The sequence below is a fragment of the Equus caballus genome, chromosome 11, assembly GCF_041296265.1.
Source record: "Equus caballus isolate H_3958 breed thoroughbred chromosome 11, TB-T2T, whole genome shotgun sequence".
NCBI classification, from domain to species: Eukaryota; Metazoa; Chordata; class Mammalia; order Perissodactyla; family Equidae; genus Equus; species Equus caballus.
In genome coordinates this window covers 32,641,800-32,658,239 of record NC_091694.1, presented here as the reverse complement: position 1 = coordinate 32,658,239, position 16,440 = coordinate 32,641,800, and the positions used below count along the sequence as shown (strand labels likewise).

At 53.7% G+C, this 16,440-nt stretch overlaps 2 protein-coding genes across 8 annotated transcripts in view; one reads left to right on the top strand and one right to left on the bottom strand.

Annotated features, from left to right (window-relative positions):
- Positions 1 to 755: 755 nt before the first annotated feature.
- MPO (myeloperoxidase) lies at positions 756 to 9,639 on the top strand. 2 transcript variants are annotated; one of them, XM_005597511.4, is made up of 14 exons: positions 756 to 905; positions 1,023 to 1,100; positions 1,251 to 1,344; positions 1,666 to 1,841; positions 2,063 to 2,186; positions 2,295 to 2,424; positions 2,510 to 2,716; positions 3,561 to 3,879; positions 4,683 to 4,843; positions 5,994 to 6,249; positions 6,723 to 6,893; positions 7,652 to 7,889; positions 8,607 to 8,821; positions 9,541 to 9,639. In XM_005597511.4, the coding sequence occupies exons 2-14, from the start codon at positions 1,025 to 1,027 to the stop codon at positions 9,546 to 9,548; spliced, it is 2,175 nt and encodes a 724-aa protein (XP_005597568.1). In that variant the 5' UTR covers positions 756 to 905; positions 1,023 to 1,024; the 3' UTR covers positions 9,549 to 9,639. The 2 variants fall into 2 exon arrangements, with proteins under 2 accessions (XP_005597568.1, XP_014596920.1); XM_014741434.3 differs by having other exon boundaries at positions 780 to 922.
- A 1,380-nt stretch (positions 9,640 to 11,019) lies between these two features.
- The window catches only part of LPO (lactoperoxidase), a 29,771-nt gene continuing 24,350 nt past the window's right edge, over positions 11,020 to 16,440 (bottom strand). For all 6 annotated transcript variants that reach the window (XM_070227464.1, XM_070227465.1, XM_014741414.3 and 3 more), the window contains exons 11-14: positions 14,127 to 14,379; positions 13,119 to 13,292; positions 11,936 to 12,173; positions 11,020 to 11,729 (exon numbers count right to left, since the gene is read on the bottom strand). In XM_070227464.1, coding sequence (XP_070083565.1) covers positions 11,522 to 11,729; positions 11,936 to 12,173; positions 13,119 to 13,292; positions 14,127 to 14,379 — 873 coding nt within the window. In that variant the 3' untranslated portion in view covers positions 11,020 to 11,521. The remainder of the gene's footprint in view (positions 11,730 to 11,935; positions 12,174 to 13,118; positions 13,293 to 14,126; positions 14,380 to 16,440) is intronic.

Sequence of the window (16,440 nt, the reverse complement as noted above, 5' to 3'; positions counted from 1 at the left end):
ACCCCAATCCTCCTAAACTGCACTGACCTTGTCCCAGAGAGACCCTGGGCTGCGTCACCCAACTGACCACTAACCACAAGCAGTTCTGCTTTCTCCTGGTTCCTGAAATCCGGGAGCAGAGGGTGGGGGTGTTGGAGACAGCCCTCTACCAAAAACCAAGAAGAAAGGGGAGGGGGAGGGGGATAGAGGAAGTTACCTTGGTCCTAAGCCCGCAGTCTCCAGGGTCTTCTTTCCTGTGAAGCCAACCGTCTCCAGTCAGATTTCCTGTCCCTTTAACCCTCACCAAAAATGAGGGGCTGCCCACTAAGGTTGGCTGCAGGGACCAGGTTACTGTTGGGGGTGGGGGCAGCCTTTTGGGGCTGACTGGATCATCATCACTCCAGGTGCCCCCCTCACCTTCCCTCCTCCTCTGGGGTGACTCAATTTTCCACAGCTCCTTAGGGTGTTGGCTCCTGACTTTTGCCCCTTTCAAAGGAAGCCTGGATGCTCAGTTTAACCGAACTGTGCAGGGGGGTTAGCTGTCTGTACCCTCTGGGGAAAGCACTGGTCTAGGCACACAGTGGGAGCTGAGGAACTCTGGGGTGGGGGTGCTAAGTTCAAAGGCTGGAGATAGTTCTGGTCCCTGCTTTTCTGCCCATCTCTTCCACATTAAGGACCTCTTTCTGTGCACCCCAGCCCCAGCGGGGGAGGAGAGTTCAGTCTCCAGGGGCGGGCCTCATCCGCCCCACGCCTCCCCCAGCTTGGAGGACATAAAAGCCTAGATCCAGCCGAGGGGCGCTGCCCATGCTGGGTGCACTCCGGAGGTGGGGTCGTGTGGGCTGAGTGACTGAAGCTAGCGAAGAAGGGGCACTGTGGACCCTTCCCTCAGGAGGCCTGGACTCTGTCTGTAGGCAGGACCCACGGAGGTGGGACTGGGCTCAAGGTGGGAGTGAGGAGCCCAGGAGGAGAGGGAGGGTGGGGCTTTCTTCTCCCAAATGCACTGTGGGCTTTGGACACTTACTGCACCTGCGGTCTTGTTGCAGAGATGAAGCTGCTCCTGGCCCTAGCAGGGCTCCTGGCCATTGTGGCCGTGCCCCAGCCCTCCGAGGGCACCACTCCAGGTAACAGTTCAGAAAGAAGGGAAAAGGTGGTGTGTTGGGGATGATTCTCCAACCCAGGGATTCCTTCCCTCAACGCGTCCCACTCTGGCTCTGGGGCCTGATCAGGGGCTTTGGGCTCCTTCCTGACCTTGTGACCTCTATTCTGGGCAGCTGTCCTGGGGGAGGTGGACACCTCCGTAGTGCTGACTTGCATGGAGGAGGCCAAGCGGCTGGTGGACAAGGCCTACAAGGAGCGGCGGGAAAGGTGAGGTGCTGGGCACTGCCTAGCTCTGGGCAAGGCCGTCCCAAGCCTTTCAGAAAAGGAACAGGCATGGAGAGTTTGCAGGTGGTGGTGGGGCCCTCTGGCTGTCAGTCTTTGTCTTTGGGTGTGAGGACATCTTCAAAACCAGCCCTCTCGTGGCCTTACCTCTGTCTGGATGACTAGGTCCATACCCTGTTTATAAAGAGAAACCTTCTTCCGGTCTGTGGGTCTATCTACACTGTCCTGCGTGTCCATCCCCTGGGCTGGGGCTCTGCTGAGTGTCTCTGCCTGTCTTCTCTGGCCCTCACTCTTCTCCAAATTTAGCATCAAGCAGCGGCTTCGCAGTGGCTCAGCCAGCCCCATGGAACTCCTGTCTTACTTCAAGCAGCCAGTGGCAGCCACCAGGACAGCTGTGAGGGCTGCTGACTACCTGCACGTGGCCCTAGGCCTGCTGGAGAGGAAGCTGCGGTCCCTGTGGTCAGGGCCCTTCAACGTCACTGGTACTCTTGCCCCTACAACCCCAGCCCCCAGCTCCACTAATGACCCTCCTAGTGACTCCAGCCACCTGGCAGCGATCCCCCCAACTCCTCCTTCTGGGGAGTCTCAGGGGCATCCTAGCGCCCCCCCTTTGTCCTCAGACTGCTCCCCCAACCAAGGCTCCCAAGTCTAGGATGGGAAATGGGGTCTCAGCTCCCACAACCCTCTTTCACCCGCCCTTCAGACGTGCTGACACCCGCCCAGCTGAATCTGCTGTCCAAGTCGAGCGGCTGCGCCCACCAGAACGTGGGTGTGAGGTGCCCGAAGAAGGACAAGTACCGCACCATCACCGGGCAGTGCAACAACAGGTGTGGCCGGTTGGGGGCGGCCCCTCGGTGGGCGGCTCAGGGCGGAGTCCCTGGTCCCAGGCCGGCCCGCGGCGCCACCTGGCGTCAGCTCCCTGTCCTCCCCTGCAGACGCAGCCCCACGCTGGGAGCCTCCAATCGCCCCTTTGCGCGCTGGCTGCCGGCCGAGTACGAGGACGGCTTTTCGCTGCCCTTCGGCTGGACGCCCGGGGTCAATCGCAGCGGTTTCCCAGTCCCCCTGGTGAGCACTGGCCGGCAGAGGGGACAAGGCCAGGCCCGATGCCGCGCGGGGCCCGAGACGGTCCCTGACACCCCGTGTCCCGCAGGCTCGCGCCGTATCCAACGCCATCGTGCGCTTCCCCACGGAGCAGCTGACCCCGGACCGGGAGCGCTCGCTCATTTTCATGCAGTGGGGCCAACTGCTCGACCACGACCTCGACTTGAGCCCTGAGCCAGCCGCCCGGGTCTCCTTCATCACTGGCGTCAACTGCGAGACCAGCTGCCTGCAGCAGCCGCCCTGCTTCCCGCTCAAGGTTCTCCCTTCTTCCCGCTCACCGCTGCCTGCCTGGTGGGGAAATGGTGCCTGTTCATGGAAGTGGCCACCTCCCTCTGTGCCCAGGTTTCCTTCCCCAGCTCCTGAGTGAGGCTGGCCCTGCCCACCCATCCCTCCTCCTCTCGGCTGAGGACCTTCCCACCGTCCCTTAAACATGTGTGTGTAGGTGCCCGGTGCTCAGTCCTTCTTCCTCCCCACAGAGGGGCACCTCCTCGCGGCCCACATAACACAGAGCCTGGGTAGTGGGGTAGGAGCAGGGCTGAGAGTGGACTGGTTGGTTGAGGCACATGCTGAGTAGGGAGAAGAGGAGAGAAAGGAAGGAGAATCCCAGAGAGAGGGAGAGAAAGAGGCAGACAGGGGCCAGGAAAGGGATAAGGAAGAGGACTAAGAGTGTGGAGACCACATCTGGAGAACAGTGGGGAAGAGCAGACACAGAGGAGAGGCAGAGAGAGAAAAGGGAGGTTGGAGGGGGGGGTGGGGGGGTGGTCAGTGGACTGACAGGCCACCTCTGGGCCCCACCCCCGCCCCACCCCTGCATTGCCCAGTCAGTGTTCAAGTCATCACCCCTGAAGCTCAGAGCGCTCTGCTGGTGGGAACTCAGGCAGTAATCCCTTGTGGGCCTTGAGAGGCCTCCCTGCAGGCTGAGGGGGCCAGAAGTCCTGAGGAATCCCCCCTTTTGGTGTCTGGGTCTCGCCTTCTGCTCCTGGACTCCAGGCTGCTTCTGAGGCGGTACCAAGGTCTTCAGCAGGTGGACAGGTGGAGAGCCACTCCTACCCGCTGTCCCTCCCCTCCGTGAGCCAGCCCGGTCTCTCTCTGTGCTGCAGATCCCGCCCAATGACCCCCGCATCCAGAACCAAAGGGACTGTATCCCCTTCTTCCGCTCCTCCCCAGCCTGCACAGAGAACAACATCACTATCCGCAACCAGATCAACGCGCTCACCTCTTTCGTGGACGCCAGCATGGTGTACGGCAGCGAGGACCCCGTGGCCATGAAGCTGCGCAACCTGACCAACCAGCTGGGGCTGCTGGCCATCAACCCCCAATTCAGTGACAAGGGCCGGGCCCTGCTGCCCTTTGACACCCTGCACGATGACCCCTGTCTCCTCACCAACCGCTCTGTGCGCATCCCTTGCTTCCTGGCAGGTCAGTCCTGGGTGGGGACCTGGGATGGCACGGGGGTGCTCTCTGCTGGAGCCATAGTGGGCCTGTTTGTGAGCACCTGGTGGGTTTGCATTTAGAGAGACTTTGATCTCACCAACTTCAGGATATTAATCCAGTTGCCTTGGTGACAAGTTGGATGGAGCCAGACAGGCAAAAAAACAAAACCAACAAAAAACAAAAACCCAAACCTAGGAGACTCAGGGATGGCCAAGGAGCCTCCGTCCATCTGTCCATCCCTTTCTCTGTCTCTCTCTTTCCCTCTGGACTCTGGTAGAGAGGAGAGTTGCATTCCCCCTAGGGACAAGAAACTAAAGGGACAGAGAACAATGTGGCACCCCCACCCTCTAGAACCACATTATCCAATACAGTAGCCACTAGCCACATGTGACTATTTTCATTTAAATTTAGGTTAATTAACTCCATGTGTCTATGTGTGTGTTGGGTGGGAGGGTCCCATACACAAAGGCATAAGCCATGGTCCTTGTCATCAAGGAGTCCCAGTCTCAGGGACGGGACGGTCGCAAGTCATGTGTCAGAGCTGATGCCTATTGAATGAACATCTCCGACCAGCAGTGCCCCTGAACAGAAGAAGCTATTTTGGTGGATTAGGGCATCAAGGGAGGCCTCCTAGAGGAGGTATACACTGAGTGTGGCGTGGAAAGATGGGTGGAGACAAGGTTTGGGTAGGAGGCATTTCAGGCCTTGGCTGGGGAGGTAGTGTCAGTGGAGAAAGTCCTGTCTGGGATGGAGGTTTTAGGAATAACAGTAGCTTATGCTTTCCCAAGGGGACACCCGCTCGAGTGAGATGCCTGAGCTCACCTCCATGCACACGCTCTTTCTGCGGGAGCACAATCGTCTAGCCACGCAGCTCAAGCGCCTGAACCCTCGCTGGAATGGAGAGAGGCTCTACCAGGAAGCCCGGAAGATCGTGGGAGCCATGGTCCAGGTAGGCAGTCCTGAGTTTCGGTGATGCCAGGGGTCAGGCAGACTTGGGATCCAAATGTACCTCTGCCACATCCTAGCTGTGTGACCTTGGGCAAATTAACCCTCCGTTTCTTCATCCGCGATGCTGTAAGGAGTAAAGGACGTATATGAAAACACCTGGCAGACAAGGGTTACTTGCCTTCCATCCCCTCCTCAGGCTTGCTCCCCTTTCTTCTGTCCTGTCCATCAGGAATGGGATTGGGAGGATTGAGTGGGTGGGTCTAAAGCGCCTGGTGCATAGCAGCTGTTCAGTAACTGCCTCTCCTTTCCTTCATCTCCTCGGCACTCTCGCTCCTTTGCACACTCACCTCTTGTTTTTGGCTCTATCATAGCTCCCTGATCTCCTTATTCTTATTTACCCCTGAGCAATGATCCTGGTTCTCTCTCCCAACTTTTGATGCTCCAGCACCCCCACCCTGTCCCCAAGATATAAACACAGATAGAAATACACCTTTTTAAGACTCCTAGACTCTGGACAGGAAAAGGGTTGCATTGGCTGAGGGTGAGTTTCTGATTTACACTAAGAATTTAAGAGAGATTCATTTAAGCCTCAGAGGAAATTCCAGAGTCTAGAATCTAGAGTGAGACTGTTCCACGCTTCTCCTTTCACTGGGGGAAATCATGTAGGGTGGCCCCTTTCCTGCTTTTCTCTCCTCCTTCCACAAACATATATTGAAACCTATTGTGAGCCAGGCACTTGCTGGGCACTGAATAAATGTCAAGAGAAATGAGATACAACCCTTACCCTCAAGGAGCTTATAATTAGTAGGAGAAATGAGCTATTAATAACCCAAGGACAAGGCAGCTATTGCAACGACTAACAAAGCCCTTTGTTATTTAATCCTCTAAGGCAGAGGGCAGTATAATTACCCTTAGTTTACATTTGAGGAACTGGGGCTCAGAGAAGTTAATAACTGGCCCAAGGTCACACAGCCAGCAAGCAGAAGAGCTCTGTTTATGCCTCTCAGTGACATGCGGTTAGACACAGATCCAGTGCTGTGGGAAGCAAATCCCTGGCCATAGACAAAGGAAGGATCCCCCAAGCCAGGAGCAGGTAGAGAATCTGCAGGGAGGGGTGAGTGGAGAGGCCACTCTGAGTGACTTTTCTTTAGATCATCACTTACCGGGACTACCTGCCGCTGGTGCTGGGGCCAGAGGCCATGAGGAAGTACCTGCCCAGGTACAGATCCTACAATGACTCAGTGGACCCTCGTATCGCCAACGTCTTCACCAACGCCTTCCGCTATGGCCACACCCTCATCCAACCCTTCATGTTCCGCCTGGACAATCAGTACCGGCCCATGCAGCCCAACCCCCGGGTTCCGCTCAGCAGGGTCTTTTTTGCCACCTGGCGGGTAGTACTGGAAGGTGAGCAGGACCGAGGTCAGCAAAGAGTGGGCTGGCAGCTGAGAGTGGGGTGGGGAGGGGCTTGGCCACGGGGAGCTAGGGTGGGAGAAATCCTCTTTTCTTCCATCTTCGGGGATTGGTCTGGCTTTCCAGTCTCAGTTCACCTGACTCTTCTTCCACATCTAATAATAAAAGATGGGGTGGAGATGGCTCATAGGGAGCTGGCTCCTTCCTGTGTGTTGTGACTCTCAGTGACCTAGGAGACCAGGGGCTGGGTGCATCCCAACCTTGCAAGTCTGAATGGCATAATGCTCCGAGACCTCGATGCCCTGGTGAGGACCTGCCCACGCGGGCCACCTCGGCACCAGGAGCTGCGTGTGCCCAGCCTTCTTCTGCAATCCCTTCTACTCCACCTTGGACTTGTCCCTGACTCCAATCTGAGCTCTGATACTTGAGCCAGATACTTCCCCTAATCTTGCCCCTCTTGCCCGCAGGTGGCATTGATCCCATCCTCCGAGGCCTCATGGCTACCCCTGCCAAGCTAAATCGCCAGAACCAAATTGTGGTGGACGAGCTCCGGGAAAGGTTGTTTGAGCAGGTCATGAGGATCGGGCTAGACCTGCCTGCTCTGAACATGCAGCGCAGCCGGGACCACGGCCTCCCAGGTGAGGGGCTGCAGGAGTGCCCCCCCACTACCCCACCTCCCACTCCAGGGCCCTGCCCTCTCCAGTGCCCCTGGCTGCCCAGGGCTTCCCCCAACCCCAGCACCTTGCTCTTAGGAAGTGGTCTGAGGTCAGGCCCCTCCCTTCTCCTGGGCCCGCCTGGTCCATTTTCAGCTCCTCCTGGCCCCCTTCGTGTAGCTGTAACCCTCAAACTTGAAGCATCATCATAATAACAAGTCCCCTCCCTGCCATAGTCTGAGCATCTGTGTTCATCATCATTTCATTTCGCTTTATTTTACATGAACTCGGAAGGGAAGAGAGTGTTATCACTTCCATTTTACTGATGAGGAAACTGAGGCTTAGAGAGATTCAAAACCTGCCCAGGTTATCCGGCCAAATCAGTGAGAGCTGGAATTTGAACTCAGATCAGCCTAACCCTAAAACCTGTGCCTGCATTATCAGACAGATGGTGTGGCTGAGACTTCTAGATATACTTCACTCCTCACAGTTCTGAGATCTTCAGAGGGGGACAGTGAGATGTCCCTATTCTTGGACCTGGCAGGAGTTATGGCAATTTGCCTTAGGGTGGGAGGGCAAGGGGGAGAGATTGGGTCCTGGAGAGGCCCAGCTGTCCCTCTGGGCTGAGCCAAGGGTCCTGTGTCCTCCTCCCCGTCATGTACCTCTGTACGTGGCCTTGGTGTGTTGGGAAGGTGGGTTTTCTGGGACCGACCCACAGCCACTTCTCCCCTCCCCTCATGCAGGGTACAATGCCTGGAGGCGCTTCTGCGGGCTCCCGCAGCCCAGCACGGTGGGCGAGCTGGGCACAGTGATGAAGAACATGGACCTGGCGAGGAAGCTCATGGAGCAGTATCGCACGCCTGACAACATCGACATCTGGATGGGAGGCGTGGCCGAGCCCCTGGAGCCCAAAGGCCGCGTGGGCAAGCTCCTTGCCTGCCTCATCGGGACCCAGTTCAGGAAGCTCCGCGATGGTGATCGGTGAGGAGGCAGGCCGAGCGGCCCAGGCCTGTTGTGTGGCTGTGGGTCTATCCTTGAACCTCTTGGGTTCCTCCTATGAAATGAAGGGCTAGAAGGAACCTGTGACTTTCCAGTGTGTTCTGGGGAGACTCAAGGTCATCTCTAATGTGCTCTGAATCTGTTGGGGGTGCAGCAAGGAGGGACCTGAACCTCTCTGTGTTTCATGGTGCAGCCGTGGTACCGTCTTTCACTATTGAACTGTCCCATCCTTGCTTTCCCATGTTTTTTTCTAGTGTCATTTCATGGTGGTTTTGACATCTACCATACCCAGTTCTCACCTAGCCTGTATTGTACCTTTGGGAAAATTAGGAAATGGTGTCCCTCTCTGGGTAGACAAATTAAAAACCACCTCCAAGATTCTCTCCACCCCCATGGATGCAGCCCCGGGCCAGGGCACAGGACTTTGTGAGCGAGTGTGGGCCCAGCTCCCTGTCTAGCATTAGTGGTGCCCCGGAGGCCACTGGGATGGGGGGAGCCAGGCAGCCGTGCTTTACTCTGCACTGTGAGGGGGGCTCTCCTTGTTTGAAAACCCCTGGGCTGCCCGAGGCCTGGGGCTCTCCCATGCTGTACAGTGGCTGTCTGCTGTGATGCCCCTGCAGCTGGGGAGCAGCTCAAGCCAGCTGGTGCCATCCCAGCCCAGGACAGCCTCAGGGCAATGTCGTGGGTGTTCCCATGCAGGTTTTGGTGGGAGAACAAGGGAGTGTTCAGCACGCAGCAGAAGCGGGCCCTGGCCAAGATCTCCTTGCCCCGCATCATCTGTGACAACACAGGCATCACCACCGTGTCCAAGAACAACATCTTCATGTCCAAAACATTCCCTCAGGACTTTGTCAACTGCAGTACACTGCCCACATTGGACCTGTCTTCCTGGAGGGAGAGGGACTGGAGGCTGGGTAAGGGGGTGCTGCGGTGAGGTGGAGGCTGGGCACACCTGGGCTGGCCAATTGGAACCACAGAGATCTCCCTTACCTAGGCGAGCCCATCCTTGTTCTGGTGCCAGCTGAGAAAACGAATGGCTAGATATTCATTTGTGTGTGTGTGTGATGTTTATAAATTGCATTTCATATGTGTACGTTGTGATCGTGGGTAGTGTTTCATGTGCTGTGTATGTGTGTCATTTCTGTGATGGTGTGTGGCTGTTTATGTGAGTATTAAGCACATGGAAGGCAGCAAAGTGGCTTGGAGAGGAGCACAAGCTTAGGAGCCAGACTTCTTGGGTTCAAATCCTGGCTCTGCAGCTTCCCAGCTGTGTGACCTTGAACAAAGTACTCAACCTCACTAAGCCTCAGTTTTCTTCTTTGTAAATAACAGCTGTCATGGCTCCTCAGAAGGCCCATTTGCATCCTCTAGTTCTTTGTTTATTAGCACTTACTATCTGCCGGGCACTGTGCTAGGCATGGGAAACATACAGAGAATGTTGGGCACCGTTTCTGCCTCATGGCCCTTGCACATTGACAGTGTCCCACTTAGCAGAGGTGAACCAGAGACCTCTGGAGGACCGGCCATTAGCGGTTGGGCTGTGCCTTATGGTTGAGTTATGGGCCCAGTGGAGCCAGGCTCAGTCTGTGGCTCCCCTTTTGCTTTCTTACCTTGTTCTCTTGCTTATTCACAGGAGCCTGACTGGAGAGGAACTGGGACCCACGGGCCCTTTTGTACCATTTGTTTGTACCAGACATTCATGATAATAAAGAGCCACTTATGGGGATCTTTACTCTGTCTGTGTCTGCACTGGGGCTGGAGCCTTAGCATGAGGCTGGCTCTGGGCTCTGAACTTGAAGGAGTGTGGTCTGTGCTTCAGGGCCCGGCGTCTTCTGAACTAGGGGTGAGGGCGGTGGGAGTCCTCCTTCGGCTGATCTGTACATGGAAGGCAATGAGTTCCTAGAAGCCTAGGGACCAGGGCAAACCGAGCAGACACTCTTCCCTCACCTTCCACCCACACCACCCCGGAGAACAGGGAGCGTGCTCACTAAGCCCTCATGCTTATTTACTGCTCTGGCTAATATTTGCTACATGCTCACTCTGTGTCAGGCCTGTGCCAGGTGCTGGGAAACAGAGGGTCAAAATGCTGTCCTGTGGGAGAGAAAGAGCAGAGGTGTGACGGGAAGGTAGGCCCTCCCCAGTTGACAAGACCTCTGGATTCTGCATCCCTGCAGCCTGGCACCATGGTTCAGAGGCCTTCAAGACAGCAGACTCCTTCTCACTTTTGGCTTCACGTGGTCAGGTCCCCAAAGCAGGGAGAGCAGAAGGAGGGTATTTCCCTAATCTTGTCTGGAGCTTGGTCCCTTTATCTGACGGATGAATTCCCTCTCCCTTCTTTCCCTTCTTCCCATATTTGGGGAGGGGCACCCACAGCTGGGAGCCTGAAGGTGTGCAGGATGCTGGGGCTAATGTACCCATAGGAGCCCCAGGCAACAGTAGGATCTCGCCATGGCAGGGTAAATACTGCTCACCTCCATCTCACTGATGAAGAGAGGCATGCCAGACAGGTGAAGGGACTCATCCAGGCTTCGAAGAAGTGGGTGCCAGAGCCAGGGCTGCAGCCCAGGTCTGGCTCCTGGGGTTTTCCCACAGGAAGACTAAGTGCCTCTCACCCCCACCCCATCAGTCAGGGTACCTGAAGGCCCCGGCTACACTGACCTTACTTGGAGGGTCATTTTAAAAGAAGAAAACATGAATATGTATTGGGCAGCCGCACAAGGAATATTCTGGAGCTGCCCCTTCAGAGGCCTCAGAGGCTCCCGGGATTATCCCAGAAGAGGGTGTTTCCCAGAAGGGCCCCTGGAAGGGATGCGAACTTGAGCTGTCAGGGAATCCAGGCTTGGATTTTCTCCCTGTTTGATCCTTTGGCACCACCCCAAGCCCTCTCTCTTGCCACTCCACGGCCATTACTTCTTTCCCCAGAGGTCCCTTGCAGCCTCCTTTTCTTTGAGAGGTCTTTGAAATCCCACCAAACCATGCCCTCTCACCCCACAGACTCAGGCACGCAGCATCTTAGTGGTTAGACAGGTCTGGACTGTAAACACGTCATTACTTATTTGGCAGTGATCCCAAGGCCTGCCTTCCAGAAGGGGACAGTGTCATTGCCAGGATCTTTAGTCAATCATCAGATGTTTATTGAGCACTTACTGTGTGCCAAGCACTATGCTGGGTGGCACGCATGGAGATACTGGGAAGCAGGCTGAAGTCCCTGGCTCAGAAGCTTACAATCTAGTTTGAGAGGACAGGAGGAAAGATAGGGGTGCAAAGCCTTCAGCCAGACTTGTTCCAGGGACAGGATGGGTGACATCTGGCAAGCTAGCCTGGAAAGGCATGTCAGAGGGTCTGTTCATGATAGAAGGGAGGATTTCCCTAGGCAGAGAGGATGGGGTGGGAGCAGTGGGATTCACTGGAAATCCCACTGGAAAGGCTGAGGCGGCTGGCCTTGGGCTTGAGTGAGGTCTGCCTCTGGTGAATGTAGAGAGACCCAGAGGAGAAGAAGTACTGGGCCTGGGGTGTGGCTGTCTCAGGGATGGGTCACCGAACTTGCTTGAAATGGTGTCGTGGACCAAAGGGATCTTTACTGCACAGTGTGGGAGGTCGTGGAATCAAGGCCCCTAATTCTCCACTGAGGCCCAGGGTGAGAGGTCCAGCTTATCAATGGCTGAGCAATCCACAAAACCATGGGGGTAGTGGTTGGCCCGGAATGGGTCCACTGGGACCTTGGTGATGTGGGTGTTGTCACAGACAAGGCGTGAGAAGGACACTTTCTGTAGAGAGTCTCGCTGCTTCTCAGTGAAGACACCAGGGTTCTCCCACCAGAACCTGCAGAGACAGAAGCCAGGTTTCTCCATACAGCCCAGCTGTTGGCCGCCCCCCCACCCCCGCACCCCCACACTGTGCCAAAGGGGAAGAAAAGAGGTCATTGGGAACATGCTGAGGTCCGGGTTAGTCCTCACAAAGGACGTCGGGACACCCACCTCAGAGAAGGGTCTGCCCTCCCCCACCCTCCCCGCTGACGTCTCACTTGCCTGTCTCCATCACGGATCTGCTGCAACTGCTTCCCCAGGAGGCAGGCCAGGAGAGGCCCCACCCGGCCCCTTTCTACCAGGGGCTCAGCAATGCCTCCCACCCAGATGTCAACGTTGTCAGGGGTCCTGTAGAGATCCAGTAATTTCTTAGCCAGCCTCTTGTTCTTCAGCACAGCATCCAGCTCTTCCAGTGTCTGGGGTTGTGAGAGGTCGCAGAAGCCTCTCCAGGAGTTGTACCCTAGGGCAGACAAGCTGAAGCTGTCTCATCCCAGGGACTTCTCACCCGAAGCCCCACTTGGATACATACCCACTCCAGCTCCATCAGCCCCAGAAAGCCTGGCCTCACAGCCTTTGGGACAGGGGAAGTGGTGGTCCATTGTTTTATGTCTGTGGCATTTTAGTCTCAGAGGGCTCATAGGTTATATGGTACTTACCGTGGGTCCAGGCACTATTCTAAGCACTGTACAAATACGTAAACTGAAGAACCAAGGTGTTAAGTAACTTGCCTAAGGTCACATAACTAGAAATGGCACAGCTGGGATTTGAACCCAGGCAGTCTGGCTCTTAGTTACAACATTAAATTGCCTTGCATGGGTACAAAAGAAAGGTCCAGTGGTCACTGGTTTCTCTCTATTCTCCTTTTCTTAATCTTTTCTGGGCTTTTAAACTGGTCTTATAAGTCAGTTGATCTCTTTTTCACTTGAGGTGCTCCAGGATAGCACCAGATATGTCTTCTTTCCTCTGCATTAGGGAGAATGGAAGATTCCACTTCACAGATGAGCACAGTGAGTTTTAAAAGCTGGCATCTCTGCCTTCTGTTTTAGAACTGATCAGGGGCTGGCCCTGTGGCTGAGTGGTTAAGTTCACGTGCTCTGCTTTGGCGGCCTGGGGTTCTCCAGTTCAGATTCTGGGCACGGACCTACACACTGATCATTAAGCCATGCTGTGGCCGCATCCCACGTGGAGGAACTAGAATGACCCACAACTAGGATATACAACTAGGTACTGGGGCTTGGGGAGGGGAAAAAAAAAGAGGAAGATTGGGAAAAGATGTTAGCTCAGGGCCAATCTTCAAAAAAAAAAAAAGACTTGCTAGAATTGATCAGACCCTCAGGATTATAGGTTATAGAAGAAAGTCCCCCTGGAACCCTAGGCCCTAGGCCCGGCCAGACCCCAGGCCCACCAGGCATCCCGTGGTCCCGGGAACGCTGTATGTTGATGGCAGCCAGGTCAAAGCCGTGGATCTTGTGAGTGGGCTGGAAGAGCTTGTTTCGCAGCTCTCCTGTCATCATTTTATTCTGATTCATCAACTTGGACTTCTTGGCCAGGAGGCCCCGCACCAGAGGGTCAATTCCACCTGCGAGGGAGACAGAGAGGCCATACTGGGAATGGGGTAGGGTGGGGACATCTTGCACTGCTAGCCCCTCCCTCCACCAGACGTTTTCTTTCAGGGGAAAGTAGGGCCAACTGAATGTCTCAGGCTGGAATGGGGAGAGAAGAGCATAATGCAGCCTGCAGGGGGTGCTGGGGTCGGGGTGGGACAGTCCAGACTGACTGGCTGGGGGTGGGAGAAAGGGGCATTCCTGGGATAATGGCATGAATATAAGCTTCAGGATTTTTTCCAAGCTCTAGTTCAGAGAGTTGGCTCCTTTTCTTTCCATCTGTTCCCCTGAGGAACTTTGCAGCTGTGGAAGAGGTGGTGGAAGTTTCTAGAAAACAGCCCTGACTTGTATTAAGGAGAGCCAGTTTCAACACAGCCCAGCCCAGGATAAAGGGGAGTGGGGTCCAACCTTTGACACTTGATGGAAGTGGAAGGGCCTGGAGGGGAGCAGAAAAGAGCAATTTATTTACCAAACCCATGAATTCTTTCTACAGGGGTCAGAGAAGGCTGAGGCAGGAAAAAAAGCAGGGAAAATCTAGGTACCTTAGAGGCCAGAGGAGGCTTAATAACAATAGCTAATTATATAATTATATGATCATATATCTCACTTAATTTTTTGTTTATCCTAGTGTGATAGGTACTACTATTGTCCCCATTTTACAAATGAGGAAACTGAGGCTCAGTGAGTTGAATTCACTTGTCCAAGGTCACAAAGGAAGTGTCTAGAGTCTGACTTCCAAGCCAGGTTTCCCTAGAAGTAAGCTGCAGAGTGAGACAGCCAGGTGACAGCACTTCCCTGAAAGGACGTACCATCTTTGACAATTCTCCAGGTGTTGAAGAAAAGGGTGTGCAGGGGGAGCTCTGGTTCTGGTCCCCATGGCTGATAATTCTCATCTAGGCGGAATACAGTAGAGGGGACCTCCAAGTGGCCAAAGCGGAAGGCAGAGGTGAAGACATTGGAAATTCGGGGATCCACATATTTGTTGTAGCCTTGGTATGGAGGGATCCACTTCTGCATCTCATCACCGAGCACAATGGGCAAGTAGTCCCTAAAGGTGATAATCTGGAAGGAGAAACATGTCACAAGGGAAGTGTGAGAAGTGTGAGAAGACTTAAACCTCTGCAGAGTAAGGTTGGAGAGGAGCTGTGGCCAAGAAGGATGAGTGGTCCAAAATCAAGGATGGCAAACGGATAGCATACATACCCAATTCCCCTTCTTATGACCATGGCAGACATTGCTAATTGATCAAGGCATTCTTTCTGCTGATCTCTCATGATTTGTCTCAACATAGGCTCTACTCATCAGTCATTTGAACTGGCACTAGATATATACTCTCTTTGTCATCTTTGCTCTAAGTTTCTGACCTTGAAGCCAAAGTGACAGCCCTTATGTGTTACTTTAATATAATGATTCCATGTTATTAAAGTTTTCCCCATAGGCCAAGGCAAGAGGAATGAAGAACCATGGGAATGATTCACAGGGCAACTAAGGGCAGTTCATTCAGTCTCCAGTTCTGAAAGAATTGCTGCACCATGGAGCGATCAGTTTCTGGTTTGGTTTTACTCAAAACAAAGAACTAACACAAACTGAGAAATGTTTGAAAAAATACAAAATCCTGCCACCACATAATGCAATAATTATGTTAATGTTTATTCTTTCTAATCTTTGTCTAGATGCTACACATTTTTACATAGTTGTAATCCCAGAGAACTTGAGAATGCATAATTTTGCATTCTGCTTTTTTGCTTAACATTTCTTACATTTCTACCTAGTCCACAATTACTATGTAATTAAATATGTATAATATCCTACTATACTCATGGGTCCTTCTCTTATTGCCTTACTCTTAGGTTGTATCCAATTTGCTCAGCAGCATAGACTCTGGGCATGTCATCCTTGGAGCAGACAGCCTGCTCCTCAGGCTGTGGGAGGCAGCAGGAGACAGAACCTGCCCCTGGCCACAGTGGACTGGCCCAGCTGTGGCACCAGACCAAGCTGGTCAGATTCTCTCTCTCAGGAATTTAGATTTTGGACACAGCTATTCTAGACTGTTTCTGATGGCACTTGATCTGAGGGGACACGTGGGGTCATATGGGTTGTCATTTTCCACCATGTGCAGAAAAGCAGAGGAAACCCATCTGCAGAGAGAGAGTGGAGAACAATGGAGAAGTGAAGGAAGGAACAGAGGGGAGGGAGAGACAAAGTGAGAGTAGCTGCCCTAATTCCAGATGGTTTCCAGTCTCTGGCTCTAACTCTTGCTGAGGCCCAACTACACTACTGCCCTGGGGTTCCAGGAGAAACCCCTATCAGCTTCCATTTGACGCATGTATAGGGTTGAACCATACTGAATATCTGAATTAGCCTGAGTGGGTTTCTTTTCCTGTAGCCCAAAAAGCCTTGTTATGGATAGAATTATGTACCCCTCAGATGCATTTGTTGACACTCTAACCCCCAGTGTGAGTGTATTTGGAGATAGGGCCTGTAAAGAGTTAAATAAGAGTTAATAAAGGGTTAAATAAGGTCGTAAAGATGGGGCCCTAATCCAATAGGACTAGTGTTCTTATAAGAAGAGGAAGAGATACCAGGTTGGGGCTTCCGATTCCAGAACGAGACGGAGTAGACTCAGTTTTCTTTAGTCTTTTTCACTAACTATAACTAAATACCTCGGAAATTATTCAATAGACAACAATAAATAGACTCTGAAAGCTAGAAAGAAGGTGGACTGGCTGAGGACCTTAGGACTTAAGGAATGACAATGTGGTTGAGTTCCTATATACTGCAGACTGGGTACATGAGAGGCTGGCAACCTGGAACCCCTAATAGGAACAGACAAAAGAAGCCAACAAAAGCCTTCTCTCCCTTTCTCCAAAGGGCTGGGACAGACAAAGTCCAGCAGAGACCTAGTAAAGAGCCACCAAAGTTGCTTCACAACCCAAGCTCTTGGCCATCACAGCCCTCAATCCACAACCCAGGCTGGTGAATGGTCTGATCTGCCTGGAGGGGTTGCAGCAGTGAAGCCCTGTGTCTCTCTCTTCTTCACTCAATGGCGTAAAGAGACCCAGATGCAGTAGCTTCTGCTCCACTAGAAGGTTGTTTAGCAACAGAAGGCAGCCAGGAAAGTAC